Source organism: Orbicella faveolata, unplaced genomic scaffold (genome assembly GCF_042242905.1).
Source record: "Orbicella faveolata isolate gen_17 unplaced genomic scaffold, um_ofav_v1 contig_12, whole genome shotgun sequence".
NCBI classification, from domain to species: domain Eukaryota; kingdom Metazoa; phylum Cnidaria; class Anthozoa; order Scleractinia; family Merulinidae; genus Orbicella; species Orbicella faveolata.
In genome coordinates this window covers 4,772,074-4,795,008 of record NW_028301539.1, presented here as the reverse complement: position 1 = coordinate 4,795,008, position 22,935 = coordinate 4,772,074, and the positions used below count along the sequence as shown (strand labels likewise).

At 40.0% G+C, this 22,935-nt stretch overlaps 3 protein-coding genes and 1 pseudogene across 3 annotated transcripts; 1 reads left to right on the top strand and 3 right to left on the bottom strand.

Annotated features, from left to right (window-relative positions):
• Positions 1 to 1,071: 1,071 nt before the first annotated feature.
• Positions 1,072 to 2,516, bottom strand: LOC149116235 (melanocortin receptor 4-like). Its single transcript, XM_089278638.1, has one exon. The coding sequence runs from the start codon at positions 2,467 to 2,469 to the stop codon at positions 1,531 to 1,533; it is 939 nt and encodes a 312-aa protein (XP_089134764.1). The 5' UTR covers positions 2,470 to 2,516; the 3' UTR covers positions 1,072 to 1,530.
• Positions 2,517 to 10,775: 8,259 nt separating this feature from the next.
• LOC149116234 (uncharacterized) lies at positions 10,776 to 12,376 on the top strand. Its single transcript, XM_089282169.1, has one exon. The coding sequence runs from the start codon at positions 10,874 to 10,876 to the stop codon at positions 12,332 to 12,334; it is 1,461 nt and encodes a 486-aa protein (XP_089138295.1). The 5' UTR covers positions 10,776 to 10,873; the 3' UTR covers positions 12,335 to 12,376.
• A 261-nt stretch (positions 12,377 to 12,637) lies between these two features.
• LOC149116233 (uncharacterized) lies at positions 12,638 to 15,019 on the bottom strand. Its single transcript, XM_089283461.1, has 3 exons — positions 14,962 to 15,019; positions 14,421 to 14,728; positions 12,638 to 14,093 (listed from the first exon to the last, which is right to left on the bottom strand). The coding sequence occupies exons 1-3, from the start codon at positions 15,017 to 15,019 to the stop codon at positions 12,768 to 12,770; spliced, it is 1,692 nt and encodes a 563-aa protein (XP_089139587.1). The 3' UTR covers positions 12,638 to 12,767.
• A 4,728-nt stretch (positions 15,020 to 19,747) lies between these two features.
• LOC149116232 (melanocortin receptor 5-like) lies at positions 19,748 to 20,693 on the bottom strand (annotated as a pseudogene).
• Between the last annotated feature and the right edge of the window lie 2,242 nt (positions 20,694 to 22,935).

Here is a 22,935-nt window from a genome sequence, read left to right as displayed (position 1 = left end):
CGCGCGCTATGTTATAAAACGGAGATACATGAACATGGCGGCTCCATACTGGGCTCTGTAAATGTGTGCAAAATATACTTCGACGAATATTTGAAGTTTGGGAAATTGTACAGACGTAAAACTCGGAGAAGAGTCTTCTTTATTTATCTCCGACCCTACAACATTATAATATATTGACTTTATCCACTGAATGGTTTTCGAATTATTTTTTTTATTGCGTGACAGTGCAACCGAAGAATAGGACCAATTCAGCACGGCTGACTCACGAATTGGGACTATCAATCAAGTTTGTGCCTAAAAAAGACCTCCTTATGTACTCTCTATTATAGTTAAGTTTATCCCTATTTACACTACTGTGCAAGTGCCTGGCGTTCGGCTTATGAATCAAATCTCAAACGTTTAAATACACTTCAGCAACGAATCATTATGATAATTTCGAGAGATACCGATCCTATTTTTGTGAGGTTAGCCCTCGGCCGGACGTACAAGGTGGGGATGAATGCCACCCACCCATAGGGTTTTTCAAATTTTTGAAAAGACGATTTATTCTAAGGGGCTGAAACATTCAGTTGATATGTCAGCTGTGCGTCCATCATTTTTGACGTTGCATGGCAACCGCAAATTTCATGTAGGCTTGGCCAAAAATCAACTTTTTTTGACATAATTCTGTACCTTTTTCCAGTTTTCTTCATGAAATGTTCCGAAATTCGCGAGTTTGTGTATTTCATAAGCATTTGGCTTGATTCTGCTTTAATTTCCGTTATTTCTTGACCTTTTAATAAAAGAGTGAAATCCAACATGGCAGACCAAAAGACGTCATTTAACATCATATGACGTTATAACGAACAAAAATGGTATTATCTTGTAGAGCAAACTCAGGGCTATCTAATGAGTGTAAATTTATTTTGCTTTGTCTTAACCGATCGAAAACCCAGAGGAGCGATCCATCAACTCCTCCGCAACCCTTGTACCTCGGTGGGGTAATGAGTTAGCTTATATGTCCGAGGGTTAATAATCCTTAAATTTGAAAACATTATTAAACTTCAAATAGGTAAATTTATGTACCTTTGCAAAAATCGCCTTCTTCCGGAAAGTTTCACTTACATGGTTTTACTGCGACGAACATAAATTCAGTTTTAGAGCTAAGAATTCTTTCCGTTTGCCCTACTGTAGGAAAAATGTAAAAACATTCTCTCTCCGTTTTCAAGGCCCAAAATTATTTTATTCTCTCAGCACTGAAATTCAAAATGCCTCTTAGTTTTGCTGTATTCACCTCTAAACGTTCGTCACCTTTCTTGGTATTAGTATGTTTTACTTCTCTTAGTGTGCTTGTGTGTGCTTTTCTTGATTATTTTGCGTGCCGATGGCAGCATTTTTATTCTCTTGTTAAGAATTAATTACTCAAGGTAATCTTTTGTATAAGCCTTATTGGCTTCTCCGGGCTTCCTTGCGTGCCTATAAAATACATTGATGGTTTTTTTTTCTATTTATAACTGGCAAAAGTAAAACAAGAAACAACCGCTTACTCGATCAACAGCAAAGTACTTGTCTGATTGTGTCCTTCACTGTTTGTCTCACTTCGTCGATCTTCCAACAGTAAAGAATCGGGTTTAATGACGAGTTTAAGGAAACTAAAGTTAATGTACAACTCCAGATGAGATAACCAGATGAAGATGGCTTCGAATGAAAGGCCAAAGCTACCAAAAATAGTGGTAGATAGCAGACGACTAACATGAATTGCAGCCACAGTGCGGTAAAAACTGCCTTTCTGTATTGCGCTATGTTCAGTTGATTTGTTTGGTTCGGTTGTTGAACATGGTCTTGTACTTGATGTTGATGATGACGGAGGGTGAAGAAAATCTTCGTGTAACAGAAGACCGAGGTTACCAGACACAGTACGATAACTATCATAACATACGTATACCCTGACCCTATAAGGGAATTCCAAAAGTTCTCCATTGTCGAAAAGGCAGTGGACGCCACGTAAAAGGTGATAGTGATCACGTAGACTCGCTTCAAAGTTACAACTTGTCTGTACCTCAGTCCCAACAACAGGGCGAGAAGTCTGTCCACGCTTATTGCAGTCAGTGTCAACAGAGACACCGCAAACAAGCTACGGGCTGTAATAGAAAATGCGACTGCTACGCGGCAACAAATATCCCAATGTTCATTCACTACAATCACCAATAAAGTCACGTACAGAGGCTCCACAATAAGACCAACACAGAGATCTGTTGTTGCAAGGCTACGAAGCAAAAGTTTGGAAGGCGGATGAAGTGAAGACTCCTTGCGAAGAGCAACTAGTATCAAAGCATTTCCAAGAAATGCCGTAATGGACAGAAAAGCGTTTAAAGCTGAGATAAATGTCAGCTGGCCGTGTATACCAGCAGTCACATCTGACGAGCAGTATAGTCGTTCAATCATAAAAGTGGTCTGCCTTTCGTCTCCAGAAACGTTTTCTGTAGCCATTACGGCAGCGCTGCAATAGGGTGCGATTGCGTTGTTGGTGTTTTTGAAAGCTGGCTGGGGAGTGCATTGTTCAAAATTATCCAAGCTTTTTAATTTGCCAAACTTGTCATCCCTGAGTTACCAATGTGGAAAATTAACAATTTAACTAGCCGAGCAGATGGTTTTTCTACCAAAGTCTGCATAACTTTTTTCTACAAGAGAGGAGTAGAAGCAGCTATTTCTTTGATAATAAAAATGTCGATATAAGAACCAAAATGTAAATTTATAATCCAACTACTGGGCTTGAAGCTTGTATTTTCAATTTCAGAAATTCTTACATTCTGGAAACGTTCTGGCCTCTGATAAGAAATTTATTATTCATCCCGAGGTAAACCTGTCAGGCTTTCAAACACTTCAGAGCAATCGTCCCAAAATTTCGCCTGGAGATGTGCAAAATGAAAAAACTGAAAATCCCTAAACTTTGCCAGATTATAGCTCTGGATTAACTATTTTTAGAAAAAAATACTTTAAGTTCGATTAGGTTTTTATTTTGCGCGAACAGTTTCACGAGCTCCACACAACGCATTATTTGAACTTTGCCTAAAAATAAACAAAGCGGTAAATCTGACAATTGAATATCTTACTGAAAAGAACACATATTTACAAACGGTGTTAACTGTACGCGTACGCGTGTAGTTTTTTCTTCCTTTAAGATAGGTGACCTTTTTGGTGTGAAAGACCCTATCCCCGGCGGGCTTCGTTAACGTGTGGTTTATAAGTTTACATGTGCGGGCTGTAATGCCTGTTATGTCGGCGAAACCTCCCGACATTTTTCCACACGCGTACGTGAGCACTTAGCCGTTGATAGGGCCTCTCGCATCTTCAAACATCTTCAGAATTCTGAACGTTGTCGCTCATTGTGTTCAATAGACTGCTTTCATATTTTAGATCACGCCACTACCAGCTTTCAACTCAAGATAAAGGAGGCTATCCATATTCAAAAAGAACTACCTTGCCTCGATCAGCAATTACACCATGTAAATCTAAAATTATCCTTTTAATTTACACCTTTTCACGTTCTGTTGTTACTATTTGTCTTAATTAGCATTTTTGCCTACTTATTATTCAACTTGCTTTGTAATCATTCATTCAACTGAAGATGACAGAAGTTCTGTCGAAACATGTCTTTCAAACTTAAAAAATTGGTCGTTTTCCTTAAAATCTTTACATGTCTGCTGCTATCTAGACCTTGAGTTAATAAAACTTTTTCACCTTTTCAGTTTCTTTGTTTGTAAAAGAATGACACTTTAACTCAATTTGCTTTTATGAAAGTTGACAAACAGGTCTTCCCTTAATTTACTCTGCAACTCAGTACTTGCTGTCTATACACTAAAAATTAGAGAAAGGAAACACGTGAGTGAACATCTGTTTTAATTTAAACATCTTATGAAAATTTTAATAATTGCGACGATTAGCAACAGCTCCATTGGCTTTTAAGTTATTCTGAGCGAATTCACCTAATTTTCTGTTTCAATTATCTTTTCTTCTTCTTGTCTACTCCGTAGGAAAGCCCAAGTCATAAAATGCAAGCGTTTTGGTCGCCAAAAGGGGGGTCATGGTCCCAGGCGTTCCATGCGTAGACCATGGAAACTGGGGACGAGAAACGCGACATTGCTCGCTCTTCGTGACAGAATGCGGTGTTTTGCGGAGAAAGTTTTGGCAAGAATCGCGCCTTTAAGATGTCAATCGTTTTCAGAAAGGGTCCGTCCGCGAATTATATTGCTTGAAAGCCAGCCAGGTAGGCAAAGTCCACGTTCGAAACGTTCTCGTGAGATAACAACTGAGCCGATTGCGGTATGAGTTCAATCTACGAAAACACTGGCAAAAAATAGGCAGTCAATGACGGTATGTGGGTACTGCTGTTATTATTTAGAACATTGCAGTAAAACAAATCATATTGCGATAAAACGAGTTAAATACGAAAGCGTTTTTGGACTCGTAGCTCATTAAAAACATGCGACTTGTTTCTTGCACCGCGCAAAATATGTCAATCTCCAAAGCTGTAAAGATAGGACTTTCGGTAACCTGAATTAAATATCTTACCTCCAAGTTAGTTGGCTTTCCCGTAGGGTGCAGGAAAAAAAAAAATAACGTGTGAATTTGGAGGCACATTGTGCGGGAGAATTAAACCTTCGATTGTGCCGGGAATTATGCGGGATTATTGACGAACCAATGTTCTTGCCAAGTCTTAAGGAAAATCTGCATTGACGATAGTTTAGCCAATTATTTCACTAGTAGTTTAAATATATTCAGCAGTCTTAGCAATCGCCAATTCTTTTAGAAAACTGTGTCTGACAGCAAAAGAAAATCATGTTGCATGACATGAACTAGACGAGCATAAAACCAAAATAAATAGTAAAAGAGAATGCCGCATCTTCCCTTATAAATGAGAGTCCATTCTAAATATACTCCTGCCTTGATTCAATAAAAATATGTAGCTTGAATATTTCTTCATAAACTGCGTGAAGGGTCGCAAATTCTTGGAAGTTATCCGCAGAATACACATCTTGAAAGTTTATGCAAATTGTGTGGAATGCAATTTGAGTCTAGTCACAGGACCGTTGTTTTCGCGAAGGAGTTTATCATGATTCGTTTTGGCTCTTTCGAAAGGGATTATTCGCTCTCCAAAGGAGATATGACTCTTGAAAAGGGATTAAGATCGCAACATGGCAAAGATGTTCAGCTGCACAATTTACTTTAGAGGGTAGTATACCTGTTGTATAAATCAGGCTCGATAAACTCGATAAATAGTAAACTCAACAGAACTTTATTCTGAGAACGAGGTAATGCTACACTGCCATGTTGTAAAACGAACAACAGCTCGAGCACTTGGTCGAACTTAATGCTGATTGGCTGATCTAGACAAATGGCATGTCGTCACACCTGGAACCTTTCGTGTCCTTATGCCTCCTCACGCGTACAGACCAATTCAACACGGCTGACTCGCGAATTCGGACTGCAACAGGCAAATTTGTTTCCATTCTGCAAAAAATGGCTGCTTGTCATGTTGGAGTCTTCCAAATCGGTTTCTAAGCTTAAGAAGTTTTTATTGCTAGGCGCTCATTTAGTTGGGGCGCCGCGTAAAAAGACGGCGGAGCAAAAAAAGAGGAGAGAGAGGCTTGGTACGAGGAGCAAGAAGCGCTGCGATTCTCCCCTGTTTATTTCGCGCAAGCTAACAATGTCTACAAGAGGTAAATTCTTTCTTGATGCAAAATTGATTTTATCGCTACTCATACTTCTCGTTTTTCACCCCTTTTTTTTGGGGGGGGGGGAGGGGATGGTGGTGGGTATTCTGGTCAGAAGCTAAATGAAGTAATATGAGGTAAATGTGTTTAATTTTGGGTTAAATCCGTGAGCTCCAAAATTAAGCATTGCACTTTTACAAACGATTTTAGTCATAGCCTGCACGTAGTGCTCTCTAGGAGTTTTTACTGTTCACACCCTGAAGGTCGAAAGTATATTCTATAGATTAGGTGTGACATAAGTTCCTTTTAGCCGTAGTTTAACGAGGAATAAAACACAAATAGCGGTGATAAACATATTAAACTTACGCATTTTAATAACTTGACGTTTCGTATGCTACGCAACATACATTTTCAAAAGTGGACTAAAGACCGTTACAATTTTTGAAAACTATATATGAAATGTAAATAAGGGGTCTGGAAACGAGATTAAGAAACATCTGTTTCTTAACAGTAAAACAATAAAAGCCTAAGCTTATTAATAAAGTATCAGCTTCTCACTGCTGACGTTTACATTAAGAGCCGGCTTAAGTTCTTGGATGAGCAAAGTTTCTTTAATTTTACAATGATAATCTGTTTTACCAGAAGCTAGAATATCAAAATGATCCCACTTGATGTTGTGACCTGTGGCTTTTATATGGTCGGCAATGGCTAGCCTGCAGAGCAGGCGAGATTTTTTCGAGCGAGCGCTCACATCGTAAAAAGTTTAGCCGCCATCTTGAATTTTCATGCAGTGGAAGACTGGGGAGAGAAAGAAAGTTTTACCAAGGGGGTGAATGATAGACAAGAGGAAAGATAGGGGAGGGGTGGAGCGAAGAAAATCTCGCCTGCCCGAGGTCATTGTTCTTTTAGGAAACTCCGTTCGCTCACGAACGGAGTTTCTGATTGGTGCGGCTTGACCCTGCCTGTCAATTGTCTGTCAGTCAGTTTCGTTTCGTTCGTGCGGGTAAGAAACATGGCAAACTCTGTCGAAAGTGATGTTGTTAGTTTCGATTCCGCTCTCGAGGAATCTTTCAAGCGTTTATGTGAACTTGGAATGTCTCGCGAATTACGAACGGAGCAAAAAGACGCAATTTCCACACTGGTATCCGGAAAAGATCTGTTGGCAGTGCTACCCACTGGCTTTGGGAAAAGCTTAATATTTAAAATGGGGTTGACTAGCCTACACGACTTCTACGGTTCGTGACATTTGCACATTTGCCGTTCTCTGTTCGGTCACTCGACCTTTCTTGTCGCTTCACTCGTGTTCATGAAGGGCACTTCATGTTGTGTAATAAGGAGGAATTTTAAGCGGAGTTGAGCCGTTAGATCGTGCTATGGCAAATTTTTATAAGTCAAACGTCTGCATGGTTTTCGCTGTTATCTGCATGTCGACTCGTTGAGTTTGACACCTCTGTAATTTGTCATGTGTTTATGCATTGTTTAGGCTCATTTCTAATGCAAGATATGCTTTTAAGTCTCCATGAATTTGCTTTTGAGGGACAAAATATGAAATTTACCGCGAACATGTTGCTTACTTGCATTCTATATTGTGACACCGGGCCCGGCTCTGACTAGAACTGTTTACAAGCACAGTAGGTAGATCCTTATCACGGATATCATATTTGTTCTCGTACGATTTCCTTCGGAGACGCTGTAGCTTTACTTTGAGAAAGCTATACGTTTGTCTAGAGACATTCTTATGTTTCTTGCAGCTATCTGATCGAGCTTATGTTTCTCTTGCTCGATGTATAGGTTTATTCCTCCTTTGGTTGTTCTGGCACCACATGATTCAAGTGTAGCTGTTTACGCGCAAGTCCCGTTAACTGTTTTGCGTGTTTTATATGCCATTGTTCGGCTTAGTTCAGGCAAGACCATGGTTTCGATCCTCCATGTGGATCTCATCAGTTGCCGGTATTTCTAAAATACTCTGTACGTCTGAAGTCGCTAGCGCAACACGTACCTCTGTGAGAATGCAAGACATCCTGCGGCTTGGCACAAACTTCTCGTGGTGTGTACCCTTGTGAGACTTCCGGTGTCGAGAAAACCTCATTTTGATTGGTTACCCGCTTATTTCCGGAAATGCAGTGAAGCGCAACTAATCATGAGGTGTTTCGCATTTTAACAGGCTTTTCGGGCAGGCGTCTTCTCATTTTTCCCCTCCCCCATCCCCCACCGTCTAACATGGCGGTCTAAAAAGGCGGTCGCAAGGTTGTAACGCTAACTCGCCCCAGTAAGACACCTGCACTGCAGGCTAGCAATGGCTGATGTGGGGTCATTCTTAGTGACAGCCCTGAAATGTTCCGTTTTCCTATCATGAAGCCGTCGTTTTGTTTTGCCTATGTAAAAGTCACTGCAGTCCCAGCAAGCAGCTTTATAAATGACCTTAGATTTCTGTGAACGATTTAGACGGTCCTTGTATTGAAAGATAGATTTGATTCGGCGAGTGTTTTGAAAAATTATCTTAAGATTGACAAATGAACAGAAATTGTATACACATGATTTCAGACGCTTAGAGATTTGGTCACTTTGTACACCTAAGTAAGGTAATAAGATGATAATATCTTTCTTCGGAACCGTAGGGACAGGGCTGCTTGGCTTGTTTCTGTTTCTGTTTAGGACGTCGTTAATGTTGGAAGTGATAATACCTTGTGGGTAGCCATTTTGAAGCAGGAGTTTGCGAAGGTTATCAAGGGAAGATTTAAGCAGGAAAGTGGAGGAGCAAATTCGGTAACAGCGATAAGTGAGCGTACGAATGAGATTTATTTTGTACTTGCGTGGAGTGAAGGAATCCTATTATCCTTTTAGTCGTCTTGTTCAAAATCCCTGACGAAGACTGTGTGATCAGACGAAAACGGTCAAAGAAAATAGAGCAAGTTGACAAGATCTGTTGCTATGTGCTGCTCACTTGGCTGATTTATTGAAAAAAAAAAATAAAAAATAAAAACTAAAGAAAAAAAGAAATTGGAAAACGCATCTGACTCGCCATCTTCCAGCGTTAATGTATTAGTTATTGGTTGTCTGTACCGGGTATATAACAACTCTTCTTTGTTTTAATTTCAGTACATTTTAGTGGAAAGCCGGCGAGCCGGTTCTTGAAAAACAAACGATGTTTGCACCAGGTACCTTTGCCTTTGATAGCTCGACTTAAGAAGTTTAACCAAATATTCATGTGATGTCTAACTCAAATTAAGTTCTCGATCGCAAATACTCTAAACATATTTAACTACTATCCACAGTCAAAAGTGAAGATTTCAAGCTTTACTATTCTGTATCGTAGTCAATAAAACATGAACCCGAGTAATTAAAAAGGCAACGGTAGAAATTAAAAGTATTTGAAAGTCTGCTCTAAAAGGCAAATTCCGCCTGTCAAGGGCATTTTACTGTGACAGCTGAAGAACTATGTATCCTCTTTTTGATGACAAATATTCATTCTATTTGTTACGTTCCAAACATTTAACGCACAGTTCTCCTTGTTTAACTCAGATAATGACGTAATCATTAATCCGAGATGTAGGTGTGGATAAAACACGGCACTCCTTCCCTCCTCCCCTCCTTCCCTTCCCTCCTTGCCCGCCTGCCCGCCTGCCCGCCTGCCCGCCTTGCCTACCTTTCCTCCTTCACATTTCCCAAAAATTTATCATGGCGTGTTTCGCTGCCTTTGAGCGAAACAAACTTCACCAGTTTTTAAAGATTGTTTCCTTTTCACCTAAGCGCTCGATTTACGCTTTTTTGAGTTTTTCTTTAGTCTTTGCCTCGTTTTTTCGCTGATTTTAAGTTTTGTTGGCTGTTCCTATATTCCAAAAGGAGCGTTCCTCAAGTATCGACTGTTCCTCGTTTTAATGTTCCTATTGACTATAAGAGGACCAGATTTTTTACATGGTAGGAACAAAACGTTCGCTCTAGTGTAAAAGAGGAACATTTCGTTCCGAGTTCTCTAACTGTAAATGGAACATATTGTTCTCAAACTGATAAACTAGGACTGTTTTGTTCCGAGTTCCTTTCTGTGCATGGAACACATTGTTCCGAAATTGATAAACTAGGACTGTTTTGTTCCGAGGTCCCCTCTGTAAATGGAACACATTGTTCCCAAATTGGTCATTTAGGACTGTTTTGTTCCGAGTTCCTATCTGTTGATGGAACACATTGTTCCCGAATTGGTCATTTAGGACTCTTTTGTTCCGAGTTTCTCTATGCTGATGGAATACATTGTTCTCAAGTTGGTCATTTAGGACTGTTTTGTTCCGAGTTCCTATCTGTAAATGGAACACATTGTTCCCAAATTGGTCATTTAGGACTGTTTTGTTCCGAGTTTCTATCTGTTGATGGAACACATTGTTCCCAAATTGGTAAATTAGGACTGTTTTGTTCCGAATTCTCATCTGCCAATGGAACATACCGTTCCCAAATTGATATTTTTGTTCCGAATTCCCATCTGTGAATGGAACAGTTCGTTCCCAAATTGGCCACTTATTACGAAATATAGGACTGTTTTGTTCCGAGTTCCTATCTGTAAATGGAACATATTGTTCCCAAATTGATAATTTAGGACCTTTTCTTCCGAGTTCCTCTCTGTGAATGGAACACATTGTTCCCAAATTGGTCATTTGGGACCAGATTTCGGACCATTTCTCTGCGCATTCCTATTTTGTTCCCAAATGGAGGTGTACTTTGTAAGGCAAACAATAGGGCGCGCTCAGACCTGCTTGGGCAAGTTTGGTTGCATGTCACTGTCATGAATTTTGCACAATAGTAATGGGGGCGGGCAAGTAAGGGCATGACTTGGCAAATACAAACATATATGCAGTTCCTTTGCTTGTCATCGGCTCCTTGGTTATGGGTCAGATTTAAAGGAGATCGTGTTGGCCAAATGCTCTTCAAAAGGCAAAATGAGCAAGAAGTGCAAGGTCAATTGGTCGGATATCGATGGAGCATCACCCAAACCAAAACGGCTTCATTTGGAAAAGGATGAAACCGACAGCTTGTATCACTGCCTAATACAAGAGTGTGACCATGGTGGATTTCAAAGTCAAAGAGGGTGCAGAAAACACGTTAATACCAAGCACAGTTAGTTCTTTTATTTCGATGAAAAGCCCAATTCGAAAGAAATCCCAGATTCGCTAAAGGTAGCAAGAAATGTTCCAATGGTGAACACAATTCAAGATCAAACAAGTGAGACTACAAAACATGCCGGAAAGTTACTTCCCTCATTTTCATTGTCGTGTGACATTGGCGAAGTATTCACGAGATGGTTGACTGGAAGTGGTGGCGGTTGCAAGAAAGATCGCGCAGCTCAACAAATAGTGACAAGATGCTTTAAGTTTCTTAGATTTTGTTGTGAGGACGAGGAAGAGTTGACTTTTGACGTGGTGGACTTTAGTTTGTGTTCTCCAAATTTGTTGTTCAAGTTTATCGACCACTTACAAGACGAATGCAAGCTTGGACATGGTGGACGTTTAGGCTACATAGATGCCATTTCTGAAATGATCGACTTCAGAAAGCTTCATGGCGCATCAGAGGCAGTCTTTCGAAAGTTCTCTGCAACAGAGCTGTACCTCAAAAGAGCGCGAAAGACGGTTGCTAAGATGATGAGATTGCAGTGGACACAAGATTTAGACATCGAAACACTAGAAGCGAGAGGCCATTGGGCAACAATGGAGGAGTTGTTGGAGGTGGTGAAATTCCATCTGCCGCGCTACGAGAATACCGTGAAGATTTGCAAATCGAGTCCAACTCAAGTTAACCCTTCAGACTTGACATTTGCCACGAAATTCGTTGCCATGTATCTGTTCATCAAAGTGAAGGGGTCGCGTCCCATGACTTATCAATATTTGACGGTGGACATGATCGCTACAGCTAAGGAAAAGGGTGGATTCATTGATCAGAAAACGTTCAAGACTGCTGGAAAGTATGGATTTGATTCTTTGATTCTGACCGATGCAAACATGCAAGTTCTCAATGGCTACATCTCGAACGTCAGACCTTTGCTTAAACCCCAGTGCGATTTCGTTCTCGTCAACAGAAACGGGGGCCAACATGGTAAATTGAGGGAGATCATGAGCAAACTGGTGTTTGATGCAATTGGAAAGTACATCCATCCCACGCGTTATCGCCAAATTGTTGAAACGCAGAGCCTCAATGAGCTCACTAGCGAGGAGCAGAGGATTTTGTCGGAAGACCAAAAACACAGCTCTGCTGTTGCCAAAGTTCACTATCAAAAGCAACGATCCCGTGAAGTTGTTTTGAAGGGTCACGAGTGCCTACAAAAACTTCAAGGTGCCAAGGGTTCAGAGGTGGACGAGGACGTCCACGCAAGACTCGGAGATTCAACTTCCGACGCCGGGCCTTCAGTTGGAAGAGTGCAAAATATCAAGTCCTCCCCCAATAAGGACGCCCTGCCTAAAAGAATCTTGCGCTCTCAGAGGAACATTCGTCGTGTTTTGAAATTCACAAAAGAAGAGGACGATTTTCTAAAGGAAGGGATAACTAAGCACGGGTTTGGACAGTGGACTGCTATTTTGAGAGATGACGATTTCCAATTTCAAGACGGAAGAACAGCGGACTCTCTAAAGAAAAGGGCTGGAATGAAAATGCCACTCGGTTAGCAATTCAACTAGCAAAAAACAACAAATGCACACCAACTAAAATGCAGAGGAAACTGGACCATTTAATTATCGCAATTCGACAAACAGCTAGCCTGTTAACACATCTACGGAACGCGTTTTATAAATGATCAAAGTGTAATAAACTCTAATTTCTTGGACACAAAAGTCTATTCTTTTAACGAGTTATCGTAGGTACATGTAGGGTTCTGAGTGCCTAATTCTATCCTATCTATTATTAATTCTAATTCTATCCTAATTATCAAACTACTGAAAAAGACCACCCTACGGCCTATCTTACGAGGAAAAAAAACACCGCTTTTACTTTTGACTAGTAAAGTATCGAGTTAGAACGTTCTGGGATTTTTTGACTGCTCGTTGACTGCTGGATTGCCTCTTTCGCTTCTTTTTGTTAGAAGTACTAGCTCGAAGTAGTTCAGCAGAGACTGCACAGTCGTCGAAGCTTGAATGAGGCACAGACAGCACAATCCATGGAGTGCTTTCTGAGCCACTCTGCAGCTTTCTTCCTTGGGTTAGGCAGACTCTTGAAGACATAGTTCCTTAGCCTACGGTCCATTGCTGGTTGATCTTCTGGTCCGAATTCAAGTTTCTGTTGTGCTGTTAAAAGCATCGGGCAACGGTTAATGAATGACTTAGCTGTTTGATACTTGATGTCACAGGCCGTGTAACCTCCCTGCGTTAGGATTTTCCAGTCATCTATATCTAGTGTGGAAGGATTCGCTTCGTCCACGAAGATTACTTCTGTGAAGTGATTGATCATGGCCTTATTGAAGACGCGCTGTTTAGTGATAGTCGCTATGTTGCCATGATGTACCAGGCCTAGAATTGGTTGAAATAAACTCGTCTTTCCACTATTAGCAGCGCCAATTAGGCAAGGAACTTTGTCTTTGTGTCTCTTTTGATTGTGATTCAAGAGCCTCAAGAAATCTTCGCAAAATTCTTCAATTTCAGCTTCTGTGAGGCTGTTTTCCAAAATTTCTTTGAAATACTTCGGTTCTGGCTCTCTTGTTGGATCGTACGGGGAAAACGCTCGCGGTGTAACATGACCAACGTCCTTGTCCGCGATCACATTCTCCAGGAAGCGACGCTCCTTGACTGACCAGCACTTGCCATCGTTAACCTCAATCAAATTATAATCTACGCGAAGTGGTCGAATGACCTCGCAGTGCGGGTTGGCTAGGATATCGATGACTTTCTTCATGTCCTTTAGAAGTCGCGCCTTGAAGGATTCGTTAGCCGCCAAACTATTAACGAACGCCTCCACCTCGCACTTGTAGGAATAGGTGTACTTTGCCTTGTCGCATTTCTTGTACACTTTTCCACCGTACAAAGCGTAGCCCAGCCTCTTCATGGCGATACCGATGTCATTGACAAGCACTGTGAGTTTATCGGACAATCTTGCCTGTTCGTAGACGATCTCATTCTCTCTTGGAACAGCCGAGCCGTCTAATTGGAAGCCGAACTGGTCGATGACCAGTTTTACATCTTGAAGTTTCCTCAAAGCCCACGAAAGACTGGAATAAAACGAGGGATCGACGAGACAAATTCGGACTACGTTCTCCGTGCCGCATTCGTCGAGATCCACTGAATCAGCGTCCCCCACGAAACTTTCAAATTCATCCCGAAAGCAATACTGGTAAGACGAATTCACCAAATCCTCCATAAACGGGTTCTTGTGGTCTTTAAGGACTTTAAACAGCTCTTTCATCGCTCCGGTTTCTTTACCCTCGTGACAGGGGACCTAAGATTGAGAAATACTTAAGAGGTTGATTCCGGTTCTTTCGTAATAACCAGCATTCGCCTGGTCAACAAGTGATCAGTGATTTTCAGTACCGAGGAAATTCATCGTTAGTGTACTTTGAAATTCCAGGCTAAATAAAAGTTGTTGAATCTAACCGTTGGAATTATCTTGGGCACTTATACATTTGATGTAAAGCCTGACTTTCACTATTTTTTATTTATTTATTTATTTTTTCATGCCTTGTAATAAGCCGGTAAAAGAGTTGTTACACTTTATCACTGATTAGTGTTACCTATGTCAATTTTACGATTGGAATAACGTTGTTACCTGAGTTGCGAAGACATCCACGCTGCACTCCAGGAGGGCACGGTGGATAACAAGAGGACTACACGGCGCACCATTTGGCGTGGTCAGAGCGATCCAGTAACTCACACATGGGCACAACTTCTGATTTATGATTGTGGAGTGACTTGCAACCCATTCTTGGCTTGTGGAATTTCCCAATTGACTCGAATCTGGAAATTCGTCTGCATCATCGCTCCCCTCTTCCTCGACATGTGCTTTTTTCCTGCTTTGTTCTTTCTTTAGACTTTGCGTGCTAATGGCGCTGAAAAAGAATGCGGCATTCTTTATGCCTGCAAAATAGACGAAACAAGATATTATTCACTGAATCTGCATCAATTTATTCCACCAAAACAACGACAGAAAAGCTCGACATTTCAAACAACACACATATAAACAAACCTTGCAGAGCTTTATCACAGGCATCTCTAGTTCGACACACGCCATTCCACGCATTTTCAAAACCTTCCTCCTGAACTTTGCAAGCACATTTTGCACTGATAATACTACATTTTCCCAGAACTACCGGGCTCAAGTAGCACAACGCAGCGCTTTTTATCGTCCTGCTGTTTAGTTGACGGCATGGATAACGAGTCTCTGCATCTTGAACGATGTAAACCTTGAAACGTGTTTCGCTTTTATAGAGAGAAGACTTGTGAATTTCCCGGGGATAATTATACCACACAAATGCAATCAACAGAAGACGTAATTATTTGTTTTAAATGGCCAATTGTGACACGCTATCAGTTCGCAGATGCTTTCCAGTGAGTTTTCTAGACGACTTTTCTCGCCACGTAATTTCATGTCGATGCCATTTTTTGTCGCAGTGGTCAGCAATCAACAGTTATTTTACACCAAACAATAAACTCGATTAACAAGCCACAGTGACGGTAAATTCGTGTGAGAGGAATTTAGGAAATGATGTCTACTCATGGTCCCAGTAGGGGCTATCAACAACATCAACCAGAACTAATGAGGCAAGCGAAAAGAGTTGAGAAAATATTATCTACAGCGGCGTGTTTTCATCGTGTATCACACAATTATTACGACCCATGTTAAAAACACGAACAAGAATAAATAAACTGAGACAGCTCTCATCTTGATGTTGGGGAAGGTAGGAAAGCGACGTATCAGTGTCACTGGCTTTTGAAGAAAGATGTAACATTTTCTATGTCACCGCAAATGTGGATGTGGTTCAATAAAAACAGTTGAAACAGAATATAGAAACCAGAGATAAGTAAAATCTTGTATTTCAAAGGCCAAAGGATAAAAGCGCAAATGTTATGCTTTAGTTTTGTAAAGAGATATTAAAACAAATCTGAACATTTTCGCAAAATCCGTGAAATCCGTCCTTTCCGCCGTGATTACAAGAAAGTTTCATCCAACTGCCTCCCAGTACTGGAAGTTTCCACCGAAGGTTTTTCCTATTAATGGCGGAAAGGACGGATTTTACGGATTTTGCGGATTTTTTAATTTAATTTAAATCTTCTCTTTAAAACTGTAAGTATAATATAAATAATATATTATAATATATCATTAATAATATTTTACTTACAGTTTTAAAGAGAAGAATTAAATAAAACCAATTGAAAAAATCCGCGAAATCCGTGAAATCCGTCCTTTCCGCCGTGATTACAAGAAAGTTTCATCCAACTGCATCCCAGTACTGGAAGTTTCCACCGAAGGTTTTTCCTATTAGTGGCGGAAAGGACGGATTTTACGGATTTTGCGGATTTTTTAATTTAATTTAAATCTTCTCTTTAAAACTGTAAGTATAATATAAATAATATATTATAATATATCATTAATAATATTTTACTTACAGTCTTAAAGAGAAGAATTAAATAAAACCAATTTAAAAAATCCGCGAAATCCGTCCTTTCCGCCATTAATAGGAAAAACCTTCGGTGGAAACTTCCAGTACTGGGAGGCAGTTAAGTGAAACTTTTTACTAAACACGGCGGAAAAGACGGATTTGACGGATTTTGAAACATTGATAGATTTAACTTAGTCATTCCCTTCCATGTCTCAGTCAAGTGTCTTCTTGTGAGAGAACAGTTTGGACCGTTTACCTTTAGTTTTTCTACTTTGTTTCAAAATCCAACAACGTTGCTGTTTTTCAATTTTATATTGACTGGGAAATTGCAGTTCAACTTCTAAATGCTTTTACGCCGTGGAGCGACAATGAAATGATATAATATCTAAGACTTAACAGATTTAACGAAAAGTAACAAAAGGAACGAGGACATTTGGGAAACGATCATTTCTTCCTTCCTTTCTCACTCCCTCCCTTCCTTCATTTCTTCGTTCCTTCCCTCCTTCCTTTCTTCCTTCATTTCTTCCTCTAGTCCTTCCTTCCTTCCTTCCTCCCTTCCTTTTTTTCTTCTTTCCTTGCTTCCTTGCTTGCTTCCTTGCTTCCTCCCTGCCTTCCTTCCTTCCTTCCTCCTTCCCTTGCTTGCTTGCTTGCTTGCTTTCTTGCTTGCTTGCTTGCTTGCTGCCTCTCTCCCTTCATACCTTGCTTGCTCTCTTGCTTCCTCCCTCTCTCCCTTCCTTCTTTCCTTCCTTCCTCCTTCCTTCCTTCCCTCCCTTCCTTCCTACCTTCCTTCCTTCCTTTCTTCCTTCCTCGTTCCCTCCTTCCTTCTTTCCTTCCTTATTTCCTCCCTTCCTCCCTTCCTTCCTTTCTCCCTGCCTTCCTTCCTTCCTTTCTTGCTTGCTTGGTTGCTTCCATCCTTGTTTGCTTGCTTGCTTCCATTCTTGCTTGCTTGCTTGCTTAATTCGGTTAGGTTTTTCTTCCTTTAAGATAGGTAACCTTTTTGGTGTGAAAGACCCTATCCCCGGCGGGCTTCGTTCACGTGTAGTTTATAAGTTTACATGTGCGGGCTGTAATGCCTGTTATGTCGGCGAAACCTCCCGACATTTTTCCACACGCGTACGTGAGCACTTAGCCGTTGATAGGGCCTCTCACCTCTTCAAACATCTTCAGAATTCTGAACGTTGTCGCTCATTGTGTTCAATAGACTGCTTTCATATTTTAGATCACGCCACTACCAGCTTTCAACTCAAGATAAAGGAGGCTATCCATATTCAAAAAGAACTACCTTGCCTCGATCAGCAATTACACCATGTAAATCTAAAATTATCCTTTTAATTTACACCTTTTCACGTTCTGTTGTTACTATTTGTCTTAATTAGCATTTTTGCCTACTTATTATTCAACTTGCTTTGTAATCATTCATTCAACTGAAGATGACAGAAGTTCTGTCGAAACATGTTTTTTAAACTTAAAAAAGTGGTCGTTTTCCTTAAAATCTTTAATTCGATTCCTGTTAACTTTTTCTACATTTACTGACCAGTATATAAAGCCTTGGCAGTCCCTTGCGCTCAAGTCGGAAAAGATTTATTTGCAAGTGATTTAATTCATATTCGTTATATTGGTTTCTAGAGAAATGCTGGGTTGTTAGAACAGCAGGCTCAAGTAAGAGTAGTCGCCCATAGGCCGCACGAGTCGATGGCTGGTTCCAGCTTATCCCTCAAAGAAGTCGTTTGTTTAAGTGGAGGTGAATTATTGTTTTTCTGGAAATGTTTCTCTTTCGTGCATTCGTGGATCTGTTCAGATGTTTGACAATGGCGTCATTCGTCACGAAATCAATGGAGGTGGAGTAGCGGGTGACATACAACTCGATGTACAGGTACAAATGTCGAACGACTTTTGAACATAAGCTATGAATGGACTCGCGTTATTTAATTAATACAAAAACTCCATTCGATTCTCAGGCTTTCATAAATCATTAACCGTGTTCAGTGGCTCACAGCCACTTTGATTTCAACTAGGGAATTGTAAAATGACGACCTTCCCTTTTCTTATTATGCTCTAAGCACTGATCATAGACACAATAGCGAACCACTGCGGCGATGAACAACTCAAATTCTATTGAAACTGCTTCCTGAGTGTGAACCGAGTACATATTCAACTGATTTAAGTTTTATTCTTTCACTGTTTTTTAATGATATCGGAAGTAAATGAAGGGTTCAAGTTTGAAATTGTACTTAAGACAATCGTAGACGAACGGCCAGAATAAACCGAACTCAAAACGTTAATATTAACGTAACATTGTAAAACTTTCTTCAGACGGATTTTTGCTTGTATACTGCTTCTAGTAACACTATCGTGTCTGATAACGCATTCCATCGGGGTGGAATTGGAATCTATTTCTGTTTTCATCTCTTTATTCAGAATTTGCCAAGTATTCAATTTTTTTGCATTTAGGAGCATTAGCTTTTCCTTTATAATAAAGATCGATTCAAGGACAAAAATAGAAATTTATAATTCAACAACTGGGCTCAAAACTTTTATTTCAATTCCAGGAAATACTTCCTAAATTCTAGAAGTGCTAAAAATTTCCGGTTACCATTATAAGCAATTTATTTCTCAACACCAAATTAAGTTGTCATATGTTTTCAGAGATGAAGTTGAAGTGAACAACTAGTAATGGTGACTGATATCATGAACATTTCAAAACAGAGCAGTATTTTACGTTTGGATATCTTAACTCGATATTTCCGAGCTCTTTTTCCTAGATGGAAGAATGGTGAGTTGCAGAACCTTTGAAATCAAGTGTTCCTGGGGCCATGGTTATTAATCCCCGATGTCTTCGAGAAAAAGGTAGATGGAATAATAACTTCCTTGTTTGGAATAAAGCTCCTGAGCAAGGAAATTGAAGATCAACCCTCTCGATCGATATTTTTTAGCTTTTTACTGAAGGGAGCCTTCGATTTAGATCGACGCTAAATACACATGAACTAAAATTCACGTGAAAAATTCCTGGAATTTAATTGCTGCTTTTTTATTTGAAGATGACAACTGCTCAGCCAGAGCTGGTTTGAAATTCCTCTTGGGCCCTTCCAGAGCACGGAGTACAAGCTGCTGTTTATTAAATCCACGAGAGCATCAGAAGGGCCTTGTTCATGATGACTGACAACTTTCCATCCTTTTTTTTCCTGAGTTGGCAAACAGGTCTTCGCTTAATTCAATCCGCAATTCAGTATTTGTTCTGTATACACCAAAATTAATGCAAAGAAAAAAAAAGAAAGAAGAAAAAAAAAGGAGTAATTATCTGCGTTTTGTGTCGTTGTGGTACAAAACAACACGCTTCTGCGATGTCTAGAAGACAATAAATATATCACATATGTACCCCCAATAAACTAAACTGACTATCACCCTTAGGTTTTAGAAAATCTCAACAGTTAGCGGTCGATGTTAGGTTCTGTTTTTATTTCTTGGTGAACTAAGAGATAATATCATTCCACAAGAGGTTACTCGATCAACAGCAAAGAACTTGTCTGATCGTGTCCTTCACTACTTGTCTCACTTCCTCTATCTTCCAACAGTAAAGAATCGGGTTTAATGACGAGTTTAAGAAAACTAAGGTAGCTGTATAACTGAAAGCGATAGAAACTGATGAAGATGGCCCGGTATGAAAGAGCACATTGAGCGATACTACAAATGGTAGATAGCAAGCGACTAACACGAATTGCAACCATATTGCACTGGACACTGCCTTCCTGTATCGCGCCATGTTCAGTTGATTTGTTTGGTTCGGTTGTTGAACAAGGTTTTCTACTTGATGTTGATGATGACGGAGGGTGAAGAAAATCTTTGTATAAGAGAAGGTCGAGATTACCAGACACATTGAAACAAGTAAAATGTCATACCATGAAATTATGGGCGAATTCAAAAGAGGCTGACTGTTGAAACGACAGTGGCAGCAACCCAAAAGGTGATAATGATCAAATAGATTCGCGTCAAAGTTACAACTTGTTTGTATCTCAGTCCCAACAACAAAGCGAGAAGTCTGTCCACGCTGATTGCAGTCATTGTCAACAGAGACACTCCAGACAAAATAAAGCCTGTTGCAGAAAATGCGACAGCTACGTGGCGACAAATATTTCAGTGTTCATTCACTACAGTCACCAACAGGGTAATGTACAGAGGCTCTACAATAAGACCAAGACAGAGGTCTGTTGTTGCAAGGTTACTTAGCAAGAGTTTGGATGGCGGATGAAGTGAAGACTCCTGCGGAGAGCGGCTAGGATCAGCGCATTTTCAAGAAATGCAGCAATGGACAGAAAAACGTTTAAAGCTGAGATAAATGTCAGCTGGCCGTGTATTTCACCAGATGTATCTGGTGAGCAGTATAATTGTTTGACCATAGTGAAAGTGCTATGCTTTTCGTCGTCAGAAACATTTGCTGGCACCATTTTTCTGCAGCAATATGACAATATGTACTGGCGTGAATTTAACTGCTGCTTGGAATGCCTTGATCAAAATTCATGCTTTTTAACTTTGCCAAACATGCCATCCATGAATTCTTAATTAGGTTAATTAAGCCTGACTAGCCAGGCAGATGGTTTTACCAAATTTAAAGAGTAAAGCCCCGGCCAAACGATCGCAACATTTCAACCCAACATATCGCAACATTGTTGGGCGCAACATGTTGCGTGCGTTTGGCCACCCTGTTGCGACGTGTTGCGACATGTTGGGTGTTGTTGGCTTAAATTTGAAACAGGTCAAATTTTTCATACAACGTTTGTGGATGTTGCATGATGTTGTAGTCGCTCGGCCAGGTTCGTGCAACAATGTTGCACCCGGGCATACGCACTAGTTCGATTTTCAATACCCAACATGTCGCAACACGTCGCAACAGGGTGGCCAAACGCGTGCAACATGTTGTACCCAACAATGTTACGGTATGCTTGGCCGGAGCTTGCAAATGCTGGGCCAATAATGTTGCGACATGTTGTGTTGATATGTTGCGATTGTTTGGCTGGGGCTTAAAACTGTGCATGTTTTGAAAGACGAAAATGATGTGAACAAGTAGTTATGGCGACTGATATCATAAACATTACAAAACCAGAACAGTTTGAAGAAAGTTTGTATTTTACGATCAGTTATCTTAATTTGATCGCTCCGAGCTCTTTTTCTTGCATGTAGGGAAAAGGAGACGTTCAAAACCCTTGAAGGCCAATGTTCACATTGCCACCGATAGCCCCGATGATCTTCACAGAAAAGGAATCTCAGGAAAAGACATAATTATTTGGAATAAAGTTCCTCTGCATCACCAATTTATAATACGTTCACCATCCAAAAACCGTATCACAGCTTACTTATTGTACTAAGTATCAGCCTATCCTATTCCAATTGTGTTTGAATAATGCACTCCGACAAGAAAACATGAAAAGTATCCTGTCTTTTTTGATCTCTTTATCCACAATTACAAACAAATCTTCACTGCAAATTTCTGCTAGAAAATTGAATCTACAACAATGATTTTGGTTTCGTTGTTACCCCTACCGGCAAACACGTGCACCACCGTCAATATACAATAAACTAAACTCAGCATCAGCTTAAAAAGAATCTCATCCGTTAGTAATTATCTTTCTTATTTTATTTTAAGTTTTGTCGTTGTTTTTCTTGGCGGCTAGACGATCATTTCTCATTCCAACCACAAAACCATGCACATAATAGAAAATGTGAAAGAATGCGCTACTTCAACGTTTAGAAGACCAAAACTATAACACAAAAACCAAGAAACTAAACTTACTATCACTGTTATCACCTAACCCAAAGAAAAACCGTCATTTTTTGAAAGACGACGTTTAAGTGAACAAATAGTACTGAATAACGACTGATATCATGTCATGATATCGCGTGTACAAGACATCGTTTTCAATACCCCTGATGTCTTCGAGAAAAAGGCATATGGGAAAATAACTTCCTCGTTTGGAATAAAGCTCCTCTGCAGGGAAACTGAAGATCAATCCTCTCTATTCATTTGTTTCACGGGTCCTTTTACGTGAGGGAGAGTTTCTGTTAAGTCGACATAAATACACAACAACTAATTCAAATGAACAACTTCTTGCTTTTTCTCTAAAAATAACAACTCCTTTGCAGAACTGGTTTTTATTTCATTTTCCGCGTCTTTCAAAACACTGAGTACACGATGCTGCTTTTCATATCCAAAGTCTTGTTCACAATGACTGACAACTTTCCATTCTTTTATTTCTAAGCTGACAAACAGGCCTCCGTTTAATTTACTCAGTAATTCAGTATTTGCTGTCTGTATACTCAAACTTAATGAAAACGAAAAACTGCGAACAGTCAGAAATTCTAGCTTAGTAAAATACTTCTTGAGTGCCAAATTAAAAATTTCTCTTTGATGTTCTCCTTTTTTGACTCCATGAATTCAGATATTCTTTGAATTCTCAAATTACTCGTCAACAGCTAAAGGTGGAAACCCGAGCAAAACACTCAAATAAACTTTTTTCCTGTATAAATTAAGAGTAATTGTCGCTAAAAATCAACGAAATCGTGGCCACGGTTGAAAAATCGATTTTATTTTGCCAGTTTGAAAGCCTAGGTAAGCAATTGAGGGAAATTAAGTTTTTTTTTTTTTGAAATATCCAATATAACGGCAGAAATTCACGAAAAAACGGTCATCTT

Bases quoted from the DNA above. Each gene is read 5' to 3' on its own strand.
- LOC149116235 (XM_089278638.1), bottom strand. From the start codon at position 2,469: ATGGCTACAGAAAACGTTTCTGGAGACGAAAGGCAGACCACTTTTATG.
- LOC149116234 (XM_089282169.1), top strand. From the start codon at position 10,874: ATGGTGAACACAATTCAAGATCAAACAAGTGAGACTACAAAACATGCC.
- LOC149116233 (XM_089283461.1), bottom strand. From the start codon at position 15,019: ATGCCGTCAACTAAACAGCAGGACGATAAAAAGCGCTGCGTTGTGCTA. The intron at 14,729-14,961 runs GTAGTTCTGGGA...TCTATTTTGCAG, and splicing joins CGTTGTGCTACTTGAGCCCG to GCATAAAGAATGCCGCATTC. The intron at 14,094-14,420 runs GTAACAACGTTA...TCTCAATCTTAG, and splicing joins TGGATGTCTTCGCAACTCAG to GTCCCCTGTCACGAGGGTAA.